Source organism: Chaetodon auriga, chromosome 24 (assembly GCF_051107435.1).
Source record: "Chaetodon auriga isolate fChaAug3 chromosome 24, fChaAug3.hap1, whole genome shotgun sequence".
NCBI lineage: Eukaryota > Metazoa > Chordata > Actinopteri > Chaetodontiformes > Chaetodontidae > Chaetodon > Chaetodon auriga.
The window spans coordinates 16,284,399-16,304,916 of record NC_135097.1 but is presented as its reverse complement, the minus strand read 5'-3'; the positions used below and the strand labels follow the sequence as shown (position 1 = coordinate 16,304,916).

At 42.7% G+C, this 20,518-nt stretch overlaps 1 protein-coding gene across 1 annotated transcript; it reads right to left on the bottom strand.

Annotated features, from left to right (window-relative positions):
• Positions 1-14,074: 14,074 nt before the first annotated feature.
• Positions 14,075-20,019, bottom strand: LOC143317483 (uncharacterized). Its single transcript, XM_076725635.1, has 4 exons — positions 19,974-20,019; positions 19,460-19,801; positions 18,994-19,101; positions 14,075-14,403 (listed from the first exon to the last, which is right to left on the bottom strand). Exons 1-4 carry the CDS (start codon positions 20,017-20,019, stop codon positions 14,075-14,077), a joined length of 825 nt encoding a protein of 274 aa, XP_076581750.1.
• Between the last annotated feature and the right edge of the window lie 499 nt (positions 20,020-20,518).

Below are 20,518 nucleotides of genomic sequence, written 5' to 3'. Positions count from 1 at the left end.
AACCCTGTCAGTGCATCTGCGCCGGGTTTGCATGAAGAACAACACGCCAGAAGCCATTGATGCAGCGGTGGAGAAGGCAAAGAGGGAGGTCCAAGAACTTCTGGTGTCTGGCAGGGTGTTCAGCCACGTGCTCCTTCGCCAAATTTTGGATGATGCTGATCCACTCAGCAGGTTGGTGGAAGAGCTTTTTCCAAACACCACTTCTTCTTTACTCTGAAATTTATATTTTTAATTGGTATTAATGTGTTAGGTGGCAGCCTATTGCAGTGGCTCCGTCATTTTTTGTTCGTTTTTGATCATTCTAGTGTGTTTTCTCCTTTTCTTTTAATTTCTATTTCTTAACTGCATTTGAGCTAAACCACTTTTTCAACGGGTTTAGCTCACAGCCAGGAGTGGCCCTACATCCCCCCACCCCTTCACACCTCCCACCATCCCCCACAGCGCACCCTGCCATGAGCCATCACATTTTACAATAGTAACTTAAACAGTTGCATTTGTGCACACAAACATTTGTGTTGGACTGCAACAGAACAATATCCCAAACTGGGATCAATAAAGAAGCAGTCTAAAGTCCAATAACATTGTCGAACTTCTGTTTTTTCTGTGTTCTTTTTTTTAACTGAAAGGCTGTTGGAGGAGCTGCAGCATCGTCACATGATGGTGACCGGTGTCCCTCCACCACTACCCAATGCAGAGTCACGCCGAGTCTTTGAGATGACTCTGCCTCTGACCGACGCAGACAAGTCTCTGATGGCCAACTACCTGACACTCTCCACTGCCACGGCCGAAAAACATTATCGCATGAAGCAGACAGACAACGCTGAGCTAGCTAGGCTAGCTGGTGACTCAAGGTAAGCATATTTGTCAACACAATTAATACAATCAACAATTAAACATCAAAGTAAACATCAAATCTTATACCCTTCTTATAATAACCTTAATTCTATTTTTATGTAGTGCTGTGTCTGCAGAAGAGGGTACCAGTGGTGGTGCTGGTCGTACCCGTGGCACTGCTCGCGTCGTTGGAAATGTGCAGATGGATGTCCAAGCAGCGTACGACAAACTGCTGGAAAATCACCCGGTGACTCTGGATGGGGATGTGCCAAGCAAGAGTGAGCGGGAAGGGGCATCCCCCGACTGTCAGCAGGCCCTGTACGAGCGTTGGCTGAAGGCGCAGATGAAACTGCGCAAGCAGCATGTTCTTGGTGAGGTTTTTTTTTCAACATTTAATAGTATTTTTTTCCCAAGTAACAATGCTATGCACATGATTCAAAGTTGTCAAGTCTTCTTGACTAACATTATCCAATCTTCTTGACAGCATACTTCTGCCATCGTCTCCCAACGGAAAACCGGGTCAGTGCCTGGATCGCAAAGCAGGGATGGAAGAGCAACATCCCCACCGCTGCCAATATCATTAAAGAGTGGAAGCCCTCCGGATCAGAGGACACGGCCATGGACTCCAATCAGATCCAGAAGCTGATGAGATCACAGAAGTGGAGAGGACTTCTAGTCAGTGCTGTTGAAGAGAAGCGCAAGGGTGTCATTGCGACCCGGAGATTCCAGACTGGTGAGGTGGTCTGTGACTACCATGGGCGGGTCATCACAGCCAAAGAGGCCGAGCACATCCACGAGAACATCAGTGAAGAGGAGACCAGATACATGTTCTTCTACAGAGACAAAAGAGGGCAGCCCATGTGCATTGACGCACATTCAGAATTTTGTGAGTGCCACCCTGGACGGCAGACTGTTGGTCGGCTAATCAACCGTTCAAGAGCAGCAGCCAACCTAAGGCCAAGGTTGTACACTGTGGTGACAGACGGGGAGGAAAAAGACATCATCCTTTTCCTTGCAACCAGGAACATTGATGTAAACGAGGAACTCTACTCTTACTACAAGACAAGTAAGAAGTCTTTTTGTGGTAAGGGCTCAAACCTGGCTTGGCTCCCTTAAATTCTGGACTGGCTTAGTGCCAGAAAAGGCATATAGGTAAGCCCCTGGTAATGAGCAAGGTGTGTGAAGAGGAGGGCAAACAGTGTTTGACGTTGTCAGTGTGACAACGTGAGGTCACTTATCTTTGTGGTGAATGTAACCCCGTGATTAAGAGAACAGATGAATGGAAACGTACCTGTGATGATATTGATGATTTATGGAAGCAAAGTTATAGGCTACCTGTGCTCAGGTAAGAAATAAGTGAATGAAAATAAATGGGTCACTGAACTCAAAGACACCTTATTGGACATTGGTTGTTTATTGTTGCCCAGAACACTCGTCTGAAGACGTTCTTCCCATTCACATCCCAGAAGCCAAATGTATTAGTCTCAATTCAAAGACTCTACAACAACACACAAACAAAATCAACAATGTGAGCTCATCGGTCCAAACCCAAAATCTGAATCCTATTCATATGTGATCATATTCAGCACAAACCTCAGTCTAACACAAGGGTTAAAATCCCATGGAACAGGGTCTTGTGAATATTTGTAATTATTTTTGCATGATATAATGACCTTCAGACTTCTCTTATCATGAAAGTAAAAACTCTGAAAAGCAAACAATAGAGTGGGCGCGGTGCCCACCAGGCGAACCTGTTCACCCACTCTTAAGCACCAACCCAGGGATACACACGTACAGCCACAGGCGCTGGCAGTTCGTGCCCCTGGTAGTCCATTTGAAACTTGTGAGCCACAAAGTGATGAGGTATTTTCGTTAGTATAGTGGACAGTATCTCCGCCTGTCACACGGAAGACCGAAGTTCTAGGAATGGACCTTCTCACACTTGTGTCCTGTCAAGTCCATGTTTTGACGACCGGCCAGTCGTGTGTCCTCAATTCCATCAATCACTGTGGGCCCGTCTCTTTCTGTCACTTTGAAATAAGCCCTAGACTATAATGTTACTGTACACATACATGCACATAAACAGAAAATATATCTTCATATCACTAGTTATTGCGTTTACGCTCGAGAGTAATGGTCGATGTCTTCTTTTCATAACATATGCTGTAATCCATCTTGCTTCACACGCCGCTGAACATCCTGGTTAGGTGAGACACAATGGATATACCAGTGCCCCCTGTACAGGGGCAGCGTGAGATACACGCAGTTCAGATGATCAATGGTCACGCTAGGGAGCACCAGTCCTAACGTGTAGCATACCAGAATGACGGGGAGAAACTCGGCTAAAAGCCTCTACCAAACATTGCCACCCAAACGAAACATAATTCATACCCCAAGAAATAATATGGGCATGTGACAAAAACACCAATACAGGGTCTGTCCACTTTAGTGCGTCTGCTGATTCATCACGTCACACAAACCACACAAGCCTGGTGTCATATGAAAGCAGAGAGTCTGCTGATCACGAAGATGTCAGCCTCCTAGAGACATAGAGACAAAATTTATTGTCATTCAGTAAACAGCAGGTGTACACCGAACGACATTTCTATTGCAGCAAGCTCAGCGCAGGTGCTCAGTGCTTAAAAATGCCGCTGGCGAGGCGCATGGCAAGTTTCGAGGATGACTGAGCCCGTGCAGGAAACTGTCCAACGCCCAAACTTCTCCCAGGGGGAGACTGACGTTCTGGTCTGGGAGGTCCAGGCTCGCAGTGGCCGTATCTATGTACCTGTGTACATTCGGTCAGGTTGAGTGACCATTACGCGTGCCGAACGAGCTTGCAATGTGGTCAGATGAGATATAAAATCTAAAAAAAACATATATAAATTTAGGTCTGACTGTATGTGCTGACTCAGATAGTTGCATTGAATCGTGGCTGTTGCTAATTATTGATCGCAGTGAAATGCCAGACACTGTGGAAAGCTGCCTGTGAGGTGACATGGGCGCACGACTCCGCTGACTTATGAAAATCCACCGCCAGCCGCAGGGACGAAAATAGAGCCCAAGATGTCTGACTGAGGAACACCTTTCCAGATTCCTTCAGGGAGCAGTAGATACAGACAGTTCAACTTCAAAGGTTACCTTTCACCCAGAGAGTTAATCATGGAGATGCTAATTTTTGTTTTACAGCTACACCAATAAGGACAATAAAACCGTCTGGATGGATAAGTGCCAGACCTCAGAAGAATCTACAAAATCAGATAATGCTGATAGGTTGTAAATTAGACATTCCTGAAGCAAATTCCTGTTTTTGTACGTCTGTGTGCCTCTTTTCTATCACACCAGGATAATGAAATCTATACGTTTGAGTTCACTTTGGATCTTCTTACACTACTAAACTCATAATCTGTATGATATCAACGCTTTTCCTGTGTTTCTAGCGTATAAAATGACAAAACTGTGATTTTAATTTGCCTAAAAAAGTTTTTCTGAGTTTCTACCATGGAACCATACTGCCATCTAGAGGTTCGTAGCGGTTAGATTTTATACACTTGACATGAGACAGTTATTCTTTATTTCTTCGTCCCATCCATTTTCGACGGGCCATCGAAGAGACTCTCAATTTTATTATTAATCTAAAGTTTTTGCCATATGACTGCTAACTCTCTGCACCGATGAACTGTAGCCAGCCTCGACCCACCTGTCTGGGTTAAATAACCATCAGAAGCCGCTCTGTGCCTGTTGCCGATCCAGAGATCCAGACCCCTGAAACATCTCTGTCCAAGATTGACTGAGCCAAGCGGTTCGACTGGGTTCCCCCATTGGACTGCCCAGCAGACCAGAGACAGAAAACAACGCCTGGGGCCCCTTCGTGTCAGTTCGGAACAGACGGCCGCCGAAGCGTCGCTGACAAAGTAGGCACACTTTTGAATAATGAGTTGGTGCCATAAGGTTATAATACTCTCAATTCTCCTTTGATTCTCTCAGTCATTCATTCAAGAAATTAACTCTACATTCACGTCCCCGTTTTCCTCAAAACTACTTCTCACTATTGCCAAACTCATTCTGCCATTATTTTGCCATAAGTTTCTCCATACAGTTGTTTGTGTTATGTCATAGAATCCATATTACTTTTCAAATTATTCATTATTCATATTCATTCCCATTATTGTGTTTAATAAAAAAGACTTTTCATTCAAGTCGTGGTCAGACGGTGTCCTTTTGAGCTGGATAGAAGCAATCCCTGTATCGAGAATTTACACTTCAGATTGGTCTACCGTTAGTTCATTCTTTATCCTTAAATCAGCATTACAAGAAATAATAAATAAAATCCTTCTGAGCTGAGGAAGGTCGGTGCCCCTATTTTATTAACAAATGCAACATTAACGTAAAGGTTTAATGAACTGATTCCCCTACAGTGAAAAAGACTGAACATGAAGATGAACATACTATTTTCTCTCTCGTGTTTAGTTTCGATTCTCACATACTTCTTCCTCTTTTTCGTTTAGTTTTTCTCTGATCGTTAAAAAGCCCCACACATTTGAGGTTTGATGGAGGAGGAGCTGGCGACAACAGTGATGCATACTTGACTTGTTGAGAACAAAACATGCACAAATGTAGAAAATGTTTTCACAGACAATTGTTCTTGATTGAAATGAATATGCTGACTTTTTAAAATTTGACGAAAGTGTCAATTGTATGCTGACGTGGTGAGTGTGTCTATGACAAAGACAAAGGTTAGCTTGCTGCCATGGCTGTGTTTGCATGCATGTGCGGGCATGCAACAAGTCCATTTTCCACTGCGGTGAAACACTGTGAGCAGAGCGAAAGCCACAGGAAGACTGGCCTTCAGCTCTCTGCGATGAAACCACAAGCAAGAAAAGCTGAACGACTTTCACACCACAGCTTTACATCTTTTCTCTTTCTGAAGATACTGTATTTTTGGATATATTTAGAAATGCATCAACAGTAAGTCCACGTCTCCTCAGACCATCACCTTCTTCACAGACCACACTAACCAATTTCCTCAAATTCTCTTTTGCCTTCACACATCTGCTTTTAGAAAAGATGCTTTGTGCAGCACAGATGACTGTGTCTTCTTCCTGAAACTGAGGTACCTACAGTACAGCTCAGCAGATACAGAATCTGATGCCAGAACAGGGCTGGGGGCTAACTGCAACAGGAGGGAGCAGCTGAGGGGGAAGGGTCCTGATGCGACACACCACACATGAACATCCCACACTATCCAAGTGACACTGAATGCTCCACAGTCAGGGATCAGTGAAGGGGACACCGGCCTGCCACCCCTTTAGGCCCAACAGCTCCTCTCCAGCTAGAGAGAAAACAGCAGTTAACCAAGTACACAATGAACAAACTAATGAATACAGAGGCCACTGATTTGTTCAGGCCAAGACGCTCACCAGCATCGCACCCAACCACCTCCAACACCCCACTGTAGAGAGGTTGTTGTAGCTTTGAGCTTGTTTTTGCTTTGCAGCTCAATGATTCCATGTCGTAGGTTGTCAGACACATCAGCTGGTTCCACATTAAACAGCTTGTTGCAAATATGTTCAGTCCCTTTTTTTGATTTCTCATGTCCTCAAACCTCTCAGCAAACGCCTGAAGGAGTTTTCACACTCAGCAGCATATTCAGATGTCACCGCTGTCAGGAAGCCTCCTTCCTCCTCCCTTTCCCTGTGTTTCTCCTCTGTGCCATGTCAGTCTGTCCTTGTGTTTGTCCAAGTGTGTGTGTGTGTGTGTGTGTGTGTGTGTGTGTGTGTGTGAGACTGGACTAGTTGTTTCCCTGTAACCTTGGTTCACCTACACCTGCTTGCAGCACCAATCAGCCACCACAGCTGCAGCCAATCCACAATCATTAACCACAGGATAAAAACCAGGATCTCCTCTCCAGTTCTCAGCTGATTGTTTTTGTGACAATAAATCCCTTTTACTACTCAAATACTCTTTTGTGTGTGTTGAAAGTTCACTCATTTATCTCAGACCTCAACAATAGCAGGCGTTTGTTTCCTCTTTCCAGTTGCATGAGCCACAGCTTTAATTTGACTTGACTTTAATTTGGCTTTCAAATGATTTGTCATTTGAAAGCAGAGAGCTGAGAAGCTGCTGGAGTTTGAGGTTCAGCTCTGAGAGGAACTTGGTGACATCCATGAAAGCCAAATCACACTTGTTATCACTGACCATAATGATAAGAATTAAAAGTAAACACTATCCTGTTCTCAATGAAACATGCTGTATTTGTCCAAATATTTTGAACCCCCCCCCCCCCACAGAAACACACATCAAAGACCGAGAAGGTGCAACAAAAACAATGCTGCTTAAAAAAACCACCAGTATATATCAGATTCTTTAGACACTGGAAACTGAGCATTTACTTTGTGCATCTTAAAAAACTCAGGACACACAAGACAGAGCGTCTGTTCTGCTGAAGGATGAGCATGAACAGCTTAAAGAAAGACATCCTTTATTTGTCACGCCACACAGTACATGCACAAACACACACAGAAACACACAGACACACAGACACACACACTGAGAGAGCTGAGAAGCTGCTGGAGTTTGAGGTTCAGCTCTGAGAGGAACTTGGAGACGTCCATGAAAGCCAAATCACACTTGTTATCACTGACCATAATGATAAGAATTAAAAGTAAACACTATCCTGGTCTCAATGAAAAATGCTGTATTTGTCGAAATATGTTGGAAAAAAAAACACAGAAACCACAGGAAGACTGGTTTCCAGCAATACCAACACACATCACAGACCGAGAGGGTGCAGCAAAAACAATGCTGCTTAAAAAACCATCACCGCTTTTGACCCATCCTTGGTCAGTCCTTCCTCCGCGGCAGACCTGGAGGGTGAGAGCATGATCTTAACTGAACTCATAGAGGTGTGGTCGTGGCTGGTGGGTGGATTCACCAAGAAGACTATAAACTGAGTGAATGAACCCTTCACCAACATGTGTGACACAGGAGCTGGGCTGTGAAGAATGACTGGAGGATATGTGTAACAACAACACATCTTCAGTCCCCAGAGCAACAATAAATGCCACAGTGATCAGTTGATGTCCTCACTTCAGAGGACACAGTGTGTCAGGGTACCTCGTGGCCACTTACGTCATCAGGAGCATCCAGGTCACCACATTCCCCTGAAGCACAGTGTTCATAAAGAGCAGCATCCACTAATAAAGCATGACACAGGAATGGGACACTGTAGGTTCCTTGTTAAATCACAGTCACAGTGTTTGGCAGCTGTAGTTTCGTCCTGGCTTAACTACAGTATATATTCCCATCAATGGCAAATAATATCCTCCATCTAGACTGCAGTTTGTTCTTCAGTCAAACACTGGAAACCATCTCTCAGCTCTCTTATGAGGTCAACTTATGTGGATCCTTTTCTTCTTCCATATATCTTTGTTCATAGCATTGTGTGTACTTTGCTGTGAAGATTATCGTGACAATATCATTTTCTGAATAAAATAAGTTTGTCCTTGAGCCTACATGTTTGCTCATTTTGCTGAAAGCAAGCCCGTGGACAGTTTGAGGAACATAAGCAAAAAAAAAAGCAAAAACAAAAAAATAAAAAACGCCCACTTTTCTGTGTAGAGAGCAGCCTTCCTGGAGCACACTCTAATTTGTCATTGGCACAATGATGAACTTCACCTTGACAGCAGCATTCATTCTCTGCAGCCTCAGTAAGTACTGCCACTGACTTAATCATTAGCAACTGTATTGCTAATTTTATTATTGGATGTTCAACCTGCTCTAATTGAGGCCAGTCTGCTTCTTACTGACTTGTGAACCTTTATTAAGAGGTGTTGTCGTGGCTTTATAATGAGGAAGCCTCTTGTCGTCTGGTTGTTTCAGGCTGGATCTCTGACTCAGTTTCTGGGTCTCAGACTGTGGAGGCTCAGCCTGGTGAAGAAGTCACACTGATGTGCGCTAAAGTTTCCACATATGATACTGTGATGTTCTGGTTCAGACTGGTGAACAGAACCGAGATCAGCTGTATCTCTGTTATGTTCAATTCTAAGAGCGACGCCACATTGTGCCAAGGATACCAAAGTGGAAAATTTGAAATGAGATTCAACATGTCCACTGTCTTTCTCCAAGTCAAACAAGTGGATTTATCTGACTCTGGACAGTATTTCTGTGGATTTTACAATAGTGGAAATCCAATGTTTAGTGTAATATATTTAAACATTAAGGGTAAGATTATCATTTTTTGTCTTTTGATTCTCAAAATCTTTTTATTTATTATTTTAAAACAACATGCTTTTTGCAACACAGTGGCTGTTATAATTTTGATGTAAATCTGTTAAAAAAAAAAAAAAAGCTCAAGGCTAAATGTATCTTCATTTCTTAAAAAGGCAGCCATGACCCACATGACGACGTGCGCAGCAAGTGTGAAAGTAAGATTCTCCTAAAGATTTCTTTCATTGTGCAGATCATCAGATGTTTGAAGGCGAAACAGTTGAGCTAAATTCAGTTTTGTCCGTTTCAGACATCAAGTCTCTGAAGGGAAAAAGAGTCTAACTGAGTGTTCTTTCTCGTAGACTCTGAGGGAATATCAAAGCTGATGAATATGATCCTGGGTGCTCTGACTGTTTTCCTTGTCATGGTCATCGTTGCTCTGGTTGTTAAAAGCAGGAAACCTCAGAACGGTACTTTCTCACAGCTTCTGTGTCTATCTAACATTTGGGTTTTTTTTTTTCGCTGGTGGAAATGCTCTTAAAGTTTAAAACTCCTGTTTTACCAGTGACAGTGATCAATGAACTGACCAGATGTTTTGTTTCTGTCTCTTAGCTGGTGAAGAAGAACAGAGTCCAGAGTGACGAGAGGTTTGTTTGATTCAGTCCCATGACAAACAGCCAGTGCTGTATTGTATCGGCTAATATTAGCTAGTCCCTGAAATGTTGGCGAATTTGTATATATGCATGTATACAGGATGTATTTATTTGCATTGAGTATATATGAGCAGCTAAGTAACAAGAAATTCCAAAAAATCTCCAAATTATGTTTGAGGCACTTTGCACACAGTGCCTCCTTTTCATAGTTTGTCCATTAGAGAGCACTAATAAGTTTATTTTTCAGATGGAAATGTGCTGCTCAGTCAATATCTTTGTGAAATCCTTTAAAGAATGAATTTAAGGGCATCTTATCAAGAACATCTGCTAATCGTATGTATTTAGAAATGTAGCCAATAAGTCAAATATCTTTATTAGCATCGGCCTCAAATGTCAAACAGTCAGACTGCAGGAATTAATCATCACGTCAAGTCGCCACATTCAGCCTGAAAATTCTCTTTTTACAGAACGTGGGCTCTGATGAGATGAACTACGCAGCCGTGACGTTTCAACTGAAAGCAAAAAGAAGACAGCTGGAGCCAAATGTTACTTATGCTTCCACCAGATAGACTCAGGAGGCACCTGGAACTGATGCAGTGTCATATCAAGCTTTGTATGTCTTGTTGGTGAAGCAATAATCATTCTTGCCAAACTTTGAATTTTGCATTAAAGATCTGATGTTCATTCATTGGAGTGCGTCTTCTTACTGCAGAGCTTTAATTCTCATTTGCTCGTGGTTGGTGTTTGATGGAGGAGCCAGTAAGGACAATGATGGCTGTCCAGGTTGTCTTATAGTAAGAGTTAGCTGGACGTCTGCAGCAGTGGAGGAGCAAGTGAGGCACACATCACTTGTTTGACAGGAAGAGACAGCACAGTGTGGTCTGAACACACTTCTTCAACACGTATTAACAAATGTGAGTTCTGAGTTCTGTCAGCCAGCAGAGCTAAAATGATTCTTACGTTCAAAATTCACAAATTACATGTGATTATGACACAAATCTGTTTTATCTTTATTTTGTTCAAGTTTTATAGTTTACTGTTTACTGATTTAGTGTATTTCAGGCCTGAATCAGAAAGAGAGGTGGAAACTGGTGTTATTTCTGCTGCCAGCAGACAGACAGAGAGGTTCAGAGTGGAACTGATGCTTTATCGACCTTATCTACTGCTGTGCTGTTTTGTGGTTTGCAAATGCCAGATAATCAAATTATTAAAGGACCGCTGTGTGGTTACTTCCTTATTTGTGGAGAATCATCGTATATGCTGAAAGACTCAGCTTTAGTCACCTGTGAATGCTGCCTTTGATAAATCAGAATCAGAATCAGAAAAATCTTTATTGCCAAGTACGATTTTACACATACGAGGAATTTGTTGTGGTGACGGTGTATGACACATTTACTAAAAATAAGAGGACAAAATATAACAATATAAACATATATACACAAGTCTGAGGTTGAATGGTTTAATAAAGATTAGTGATAGTTAAGTGAAGGTTTTATGTTCAAAACTACAAAAGTAATCAAAATAAAGAGAAACACATTTAAGATTTATTTTGAAATTTCAGAGTCAAGCACAGAGCATCAGGTCCACCCCCTCTCAGGTTCAAATAATTATGCAAGAATGTCAGTTTGTCAGAATAAGACTCAAGCTGGTCACATCTTTTGTTTTGCTTAATGACTGGCTGATGACCCTATTCAAGTGCAAATGAAATCGTTGATATCCCCCCACTCCAGTTCAATCCTACGTCAGATTGAAACTATGGCCAGAAATACAGAAAAACAATTCTTTACTAACTCATTTTGATTCTTGCATATAATAAGTGAAGTTATTTCTTTGTTTCCCTTTTCTTTATTTTGAGAGAATCACCTTATATGCTGAAAGACTCAGCTTTAGTTCGTCACCTGTGAATCCTGCCTTTGATATATGAAAGTTTTATTTTCAAAGCTACAAGACTAATCAAAATAAAAAGAAACACATTTACTTCTTCTTCTTTGTCCTCTTCCTGCTTTTGTCTCTTCAGCCTGAAACATGAAAACAAATAGTTAAGAATGATTTTCAAAGACAGTATTTCATGGACCACATTAGACTTCATCTAATGGAACAATGTGTACTGCACAATTCTTATTTGTTACATTGAAAAAGACTCTGAGGATGCTGCTGTGGAGAAGAAAAGATGCAAAAATCATTTAAAAAAGTTAATTTAGTACAGAAGAAATAACTTGTTGTAACCCTAACCCTGTTACTTTATTTTACAAGTAACCACACAGCCCTCCTTATTTGGGGAGAATCACCGTATATGCTGAAAGACTCAGCTTTAGTCACCTGTGAATCAGTCAAGCACAGAGCATCAGGTCCACTCCCTCTCAGGTGTGCATGCATGCAAATGCTAATGCAGGAATGTAGGCGGGACTGTCAGATAGACATATAAGGTGAGGCCACCAGATGTCCAGTTACCCCTGACTTTCTCCTGAGACTCTCCACAGAAGCTCATCAGAGATCATCACACTGCAGAGTTCCAGAAAGAAGAAAGAAGAAGAAGAAGAATCCTCCTACCACAAGAAAAAAAACAGCTAAAGAGCTTTCATTCGATGGCGACTGAGATGGAGCGGTTGTTTTTGGAGATGGAGCTCATCGATATTGAACAACAATTGTTGTTACTCCAAATGTTGAAGCACAGGCGACGCAGAAGACGTTTGCGGAGGTGGTCTGTCCGACCATTGAACCAGTCGAGGATGAGAACGGGGGAATTTGCCACACTGAGGAGTCTCGATGAGGAAATGCACTTTCGCTATTTTCGAATGTCAATGGACCGATTTGACGATCTTCTTCGCCGTATACAACCTTTAATATTGCACCAGACAACACACAGCATGCCTGTTGATGTCGCCCAGAGACTGGCGGTGACGTTGAGAATTTTAGCCTCGGGTGGAAGCCAGCAAGCTGTGGCGGCTAGCTACAAACTGGGGCCGAGCACTGTGTCCAGAGTTTTGTCCGAGGTCTGCAAAGCATTGTGGACAGCCCTCCAGCCCGAGTTTTTGCAGTGTCCTTCAACCAGCCAGTGGGAAGCCATTGCAGCAGATTACTGGCGGCTGTGGAACTTCCCAAACTGCGTCGGAAGCCTCCATGGTAAACATGTTACCATAAAAGCACCGCCACATGCAGGAAGTGACGACTTCAACTATAAAGGGACTCACTCAATTGTGTTGATGGCAACATGCGATGCCAGGTAAGAGAGCCACATAATTTAAAACTTGTTCGTTTGATCTGAGTCCATGTTGTACAATAACCACACTAACAACATGCAATGATGATAAATTTATGTTTTTACAGATACCGTTTTACAATGGTGGACGTTGGAGGATATGGAAGAGAGAGTGATGGTGGTATTTTCAAAGAGAGCAAGTTCGGGTCAATGCTGCTCGACCATAAACTGCCCCCACCAGCTGCACTTCCAGGGACCACAGTCCTGATCCCTCATGTCATTGTTGCTGATGCTGCCTTTCCCCTGCATTGCAACATGATGCGTCCCTTTCCAGGTATGTATCAATAAGTATGTGTTTGCACACACACACACACACGTATTATATATAGTTATTATTGTATAATAATTTATTGTGCTTTCCTATACAGAAATAGGCATGAGCATGGACAAGCAAGTGTACAACTACCGCCACTCCAGGGCCAGGCGGGTTATTGAAAACACGTTTGGGATCATGGCTGCGCGGTGGAGAATTCTTGGGAGACCGGTTGACTTCCGGCCTGAAAAAGCAATGGATGTTGTCAAAGCCTGTGTGGTCCTACACAACTACCTCACCTACAATGATGAGGTGAGCACCCCAGACAGCAGATACATCCCACCGAACTTTGTGGACATTGACAGTTCTGGATCAGTGGAGCCTGGTGAGTGGAGAAAAGTAGTGGCTGATGACTCCAATCTGGTCGAACCTGTGGATCCGGCACAGATGTCCAGGGCCCGTTCCACCAGAGCTGCCTTGGCTGTGCGGAATGACCTGATGGCTTTCTTTCAGTCACCTCAAGGAACCGTGCCATGGCAAAATGAGATGGTGTGCCGAGGCACACTCCATCAGTGATGGTGGAATGATCCATAGTGTGTAAACTGTATGTCGTTGAAAATAAACATCAAAACTACTCTTTCACACCAAACTTGTGCTTTATTGTTCATGTAATTTGTATAAAGTGAATTGTATAAAGAAGCATAAACATAAATAAGTCACAGCAATCCTCAGTACAATATAAAAGGTAACAGTAAAGCGCACTCAAACCACACAAAACAAAACTATTTACAACCAAAAGTCCAGTGCTTTTTCCAAAATACTTTTCTGTCGTGGATCAAGCTGTACACTCTAAACATTAAATCTGGTCTCTCATCCTCTGGCACTCTGCGCAGAAGGTCGGCCACCGTTTGCCCGAACCTTGAGCACTCGTCCGTCCCTTGCAGTGTCTTCTGCTGCAGCTCCATCCTGTGTTCCTCCAGGGTTGCCATCTGCCGCATAAACCAGTCCCCTTGTTGTTGGTCCCTCTTCCTTTTGGGCCGAGAGACGGGGGACTTGAGAGGAAGAGCAGGAACTGCAGGAGATGCAGGAGGAGCCGGAGATGCAGAAGTGGCAAGCAGCTCTGGTGTGGAAGATCATGGGGACAATGGCGCAGCTGAGGACGAGGCCGTGTCGCTCTCGGCTGAAAAGGACGACGACGTCTGTTTTTAATGCAAGAGGGAAGGCTTTATTAGTCAATGTGTTGGATTACAACCAATAGTCTATACTACATGTTTTTTGGCGTAAGCACAACACATACCTTTTCCTCGTAACTCGAGTCCGTTTCCCGGTACTTCACGTGTGGTGCCAGCCATGACAAGAAATGATAAAAAGCTGGCACTTTTTGGCCGCCTGGGTCACCACTTCTTGTGGCCATTTTCTTTTGGAGACGCACATATTTGTCGCGGAGGTTCTTCCACCTCTTCATGCATTCGGCGACCTCCATCCCCGTGTTTCATGAGATTTCCCTCCACGAATTATTGGCCATTTGGCAGTCTTTATAGTGCCGCGAAGAGGAGTTGTAGAGGCGGTCGTACTTGCGTACCTCCTTGATAATTCTTTCTTTGGCTTGGTCCATTTTTTCTTGTGGCTCTCACCACAGAAACTTTGAAAATGGTGGTGTTGTTGTGCTGTGACCATAGGGCTGCGACTGAACCGGAAATTACGTTCTGAGCGGACCAATCACAGTCCTCGACGTTCACGTCACGACGCGTCGACGCGTAGTCAGGATTTTTTGGAGGTGCACGTCAGGCTACGGCGTAGGGTCCGCGTAGGGGTCTGCATCCACGGCGTAGGTATGGCGTCGACGTGACGCAGAAGCATAAACCAGGCTTTACTGCCTCCACACGCTGGCTGGGTGGCGGCCTCTCTCCCCAAACCCCAACCTTTGAGTGCCTGCACGTCTTGCTGCTCTCCCGCAGTCATTCAAAACTTGACTTAAATTCTACCTGTGTAGACCATTCACATAGGGACAGTTAAAGCACATCCACTGTATTGTTTGCTGTTCAGAGTTTTTACTTTGACAATAAGAGAAGTCTGAGGGTCATCATATCATGCACAAATAATTTCAAATATTCACAAGACCCTGTTCCATGGGATTTTAGCCCTTGTGTGAAACTGAAGTTTGTGCTGAATATGATCATATATGAATATGATTCAGATTTTGGGTTTGGACTGATGAGCTCACATTGTTGAGAATTTTGTTTGTGTGTTGTTGTACAGTCTTTGAATGGAGACTAATACATTTGGCTTCTGGGATGTGAATGGGAAGAACGTCTTCAGACGAGTGTTCTGGGCAACAATAAATAACCAATGTCCAATAAGGTGTCTTTGAGTTCGGTGACCCATTTATTTTCATTCACTTATTTCTCACCTTAGCACAGGTAGCCTATAACTTTTAACCTATAACATTTCCATTCATCTGTTCTCTTAATCACAAGGTTTCATTCACCATAAAGATAAGTGACCTCATGTTGTCACACTGACACGGTCAAACACTGTTTGCCCTCCTCTTCACACACCTTGCTCATCACCTCCGGCTTACCTATATGCCTTTTCCGGCGCTAAGAACCACCCACTGGTTAAACACAAAAACGGCATATACACAGATATGATTTTCAATATAAAAAAGAAACAAACAAAAAAAACCAACTAGAAACAAAAATTAAACAAACAACAAAAATTATATTATGGCTCCAACAGTTGTATTTGACTTGTGCAAGTGTAAAACTACAGTGACACATAAGAATGAGTTAAACCTCATCCACTTTATTATTTGACTTCGACAATAGAAGTCTGAAGGTGGCAAATATGTGTTGAGGCAGAATTTAAGGGAACCAAGCCAGGTTTGAGTCCTCTCCACAAAAAGACTTCTTACTTGCCTTGTAGTAAAATAAGAGTTCCTCGTTTACATCAATGTTCCTGGTTGCGAGGAAAAGGATGATGTCTTTTCCTCCCCATCTGTAACCACAGTGTACAACCTTGGCCTTAGGTTGGCTGCTGCTCTTGAACGGTTGATTAGCCGACCAACAGTCTGCCGTCCATTTCTGGCCATAGTTTCAATCTGACATAGGAATGAACTGGAGTGGGGGGATATCAACGATTTCACTTTCACTTGAATAGGGTCATCAGCCAGTCATTAAGCAAAACAAAAGATGTGACCATCTTGAGCAGGCATCTCCAAACTATTCCACAAAGGGCCGTGTGGCTGCAGGTTTTTCCTCCAACCAATCAAGAGCACGAAGTCTGACCAATCAGCTCTCTAAAGACTGAGATCAGCTGATGAAATGAGTCAAGTCTGGTGTGCTGCTGCTTGGTTGGAAAGAAAACCTTCAGCCACTCGGCCCTTTGTGGAATAGTTTGGAGATGCCTGATCTTGAGTCTTATTCTGACAAACTGACATTCTTGCATAATTATTTGCCCCTGAGAGGGGGTGGACCTGATGCTCTGTGCTTGACTCTGAAATTTTAAAATAAATGTTAAATGTGTTTCACTTTATTTTGATCACTTTGTAGTTTTGAAAATAAAACCTTCATTTACCAAAGGCAGCATTCACAGGTGACTAAAGCTTAGTTTTTCAGCATATGCGGTGATTCTCCGCAAATAAGGAAGTAACCACACAGTGTTCCTTTAATAATTTGATTATTTGGCATTTGCAAACCACAAAACAGCACGGCAGTAGATTAGGTCGATAAAGCATCAGTTCCACTCTGAACCGCTCTCTGTCTGTCTGCTGGCAGCAGAAATAACACCAGTTTCCACCTCTCTTTCTGATTCAGGCCTGAAATACACTAAATCAGTGAACAGTAAACTATAAAACTTGATTCACCTCACACTGTTGTGGTTTCTGTTCTGCACTGGCAGCTGACTGACAGAGACAGTAAGTGTAACCAGTTAACTAACAATCCTTTCCTTAAGTTTCCTGATTTTTACCAGCAGACCAGCAGACCAGCAGTCATCACTGTCACCTCCACTCCACATCTTACCTGCCACCTGCTCTCTGTAGCCACACCCTCCTCCCCTCACCTGGGCTGCACACCTGTGGCTCGTTACTCATTAAGTGAGTATATAAGCACTGCTGTTTGACTGACTCTTGGTCCAATTGTTCTCTGTGGTTATGCAAGACTTTTCTGTCCTTCACAGATCACACTTGTCAGCTTTGTTATTCCGTCACACTCTTCTACAAAAAAAAAAAATGAATCCCCTTTATTCGTCACACAGATACATGCCCATATCATGCCCACACACACTGGTGCACCAGGAGCGGTGGGCTGCCATCCAACCGGCGCCCGGGGACCCAGTTCCTTTGGTCAGATGGTGATCTTCTTGCATGTTTTTAGTGGGGGTATATTTTATGGAGGATACCCCAGGTGAACACGGGGAGAACATGCAATCTCCACACAGAAAGGCCTTTTTCCTCAAGCAGCAGGCACCGGAGGACATTCAAAACTGAATCCAGCTGAATTGTTTAACCTGAAACGATGGACAACTTGCACAATGAGAGAAATCTTAAAGAGAATCTTACTTTTAGACTTTCTGTCCATCGTCATGTGGCTCATTGCTGTCATTGAACAAAATGAAGATAAAACAGATTTGTGTCAGAATCAGATGTAATTTGTGAATTTTGAACGTAAGAATCATTTTAGCTCTGCTGGCTGACAGAACTCAGAACTCACATTTGTTAATACGTGTTGAAGAAGTGTGTTCAGACCACACTGTGCTGTCTCTTCCTGTCAAACAAGTGATGTGTGCCACTGCTGCAGACGTCCAGCTAACTCTCACTATGAGACAACCTGGACAGCCATCATTGTCCTTACTGGCTCCTCCATCAAACACCAACCATATGCAAATACTGAGAATTAAAGCTCTGCAGCAGGAAGACGCACTCCAATGAATGAACATCAGATCTTTAATGCAAAATTCAAAGTTTGGCAAGAATGATTATTGCTTCACCAACAAGGCATACAAAGCTTGATTTGACACAGCATCAGTTCCAGGTGCCTCCTGAGTCTATCTGGTGGAAGCATAAGTAACATTTGGCTCCAGCTCTCTTCTTTTTGTTTTCGGTCGAAACATCACAGCTGCGTAGTTCAGCTCATCAGAGCCCACGTTCTGTAAAAAGAGGATTTTCAGGTTGAATGTGGCGACTTGACGTGATGATTAATTCCTGCAGTCTGACTGTTTGACATTTGAGGCCGATGCTAATAAAGATATTTGGCTTATTTCATTTCTAAATACAGATGATTAGCAGATGTTCTTGATAAGATGCCCTTAAAATCATTCTTTAAAGGATTTAACAAAGATATTGACTGAGCAGCACATTTTCCATCTGAAAAATAAACTTATTAGTGCTCTCTAATGGACAAACTATGAAAAGGAGGCACTGTGTGCAAAGTGCCTCAAACATAATTTGGAGATTTTTTGGAATTTCTTGTTACTTAGCTGCTCATATATACTCAATGCAGATAAATACATCCTGTATACATGCATATATACAAATCCACCAACATTTCAAGGACTAGCTAATATTAGCCGATACAATACAGCACTGGCTGTTTGTCATCGGACTGAATCAAACAAACCTCTCGTCGCTCTGGACTCTGTTCTTCTTCACCAGCTAAGAGACAGAAACAAAACATCTGGTCAGTTCATTGATCACTGTCTCTGGTAAAACAGGAGTTTTAAACTTTAAGAGCATTTCCACCAGCAAAAGAAAAAAACAAATGTTAGACACAGAAGCTGTGAGAAAGTACCGTTCTGAAGTTTCCTGCTTTTAACAACTAGAGCAACGATGACCATGACAAGGAAAACAGTCAGAGCACCCAGGATCACACTCATCAGATTTGATATTCCCTCAGAGTCTACGAGAAAGAATACTGAGTTAGACTCTTTTTCCCTTCAGAGACTTGATGTCTGAAATGGACAAAACTGAATTTAGCTCAACGGTTTCGCCTTCAAACATCTGATGATCTGCACAATGAAAGAAATCTTTAGAAGAATCTTACTTTCACACTTGCTGCGCATGTCGTCATGTGGGTCATGGCTGCCTTTTTAAGAAATGAAGATACATTTAGCCTTGAGCTAATTTGAACAGATTTACATCAAAATTATAAGAGCCACTTCGTTGCAAACAGGGTATTTGAAGACATAAATAATAAGAATTTGAGAATCAAAATAATGAATAATGAGAATCAAAAGACAAAAAAATGATAATCTTACCCTTAATGTTTAAATATATTACACTAAACATTGGATGTCCACGATTGTAAAATCCACAGAAATACTGTCCAGAGTCAGATAAATCCACTTGTTTGATTTGGAGAAAGACAGTGGACATGTTGGATCTCATTTCAAATTTTCCACCTTTGAATCCTTGGCACAATGTGGCGTTGCTGTTAAACCTGATCTTAACAGAGATACAGCTGATCTTGGTTCTGTTCACCAGTCTGAACCAGAACATCACACTATCATATGTGGAAATGTTGGCGCACATCAGTGTGACTTCATCACCAGGCTGAGCCTCCACAGTCTGAGACCCAGAAACTGAGACAGAGATCCAGCCTGAAACAACCAGACGACAAGAGGCTTCCTCATTATAAAGCCACGACAACACCTCTTAATAAAGGTTCACAAGTCAGTGAGAAGCAGACTGGCTTCAATTAGAGCAGGTTGAACATCCAATAATAAAATTAGCAATACAGTTGCTAATGATTAAGTCAGTGGCAGTACTTACTGAGGCTGCAGAGAATGAATGCTGCTGTCAAGGTGAAGTTCATCATTGTGCCAATGACAAATTAGAGTGTGCTCCAGGAAGGCTGCTCTCTACACAGAGAGGTGGGCTGGTTTTCTTTTTTTTTTTTTGCTTATGTTCCTCAAACTGTCCACAGGCTTGCTTTCAGTAAAATGAGCAAACATGTAGGCTCAAGGACAAACTTATTTTATTCAGAAAATGATATTGTCACGATAATCTTCACAACAAAGTACACACAATGCTATGAACAAAGATATATGGAAGAAGAAAAGGATCCACATAAGTTGAGTGGCCACAAGAGGTATCCACTGTGACACACTGTGTCCTCTGAAGTGAGGACATCAACCGATCACTGTGGCATTTATTGTTGCTCTGGGGACTGAAGATGTGCTATTGTTACACATATCCTCCAGTCATTCTTCACAGCCCAGCTCCTGTGTCACACATGTTGGTGAAGGGTTCATTCACTCGGTTTACAGTCTTCTTGGTGAATCCACCCACCAGCCACGACCACACCTCTATGAGTT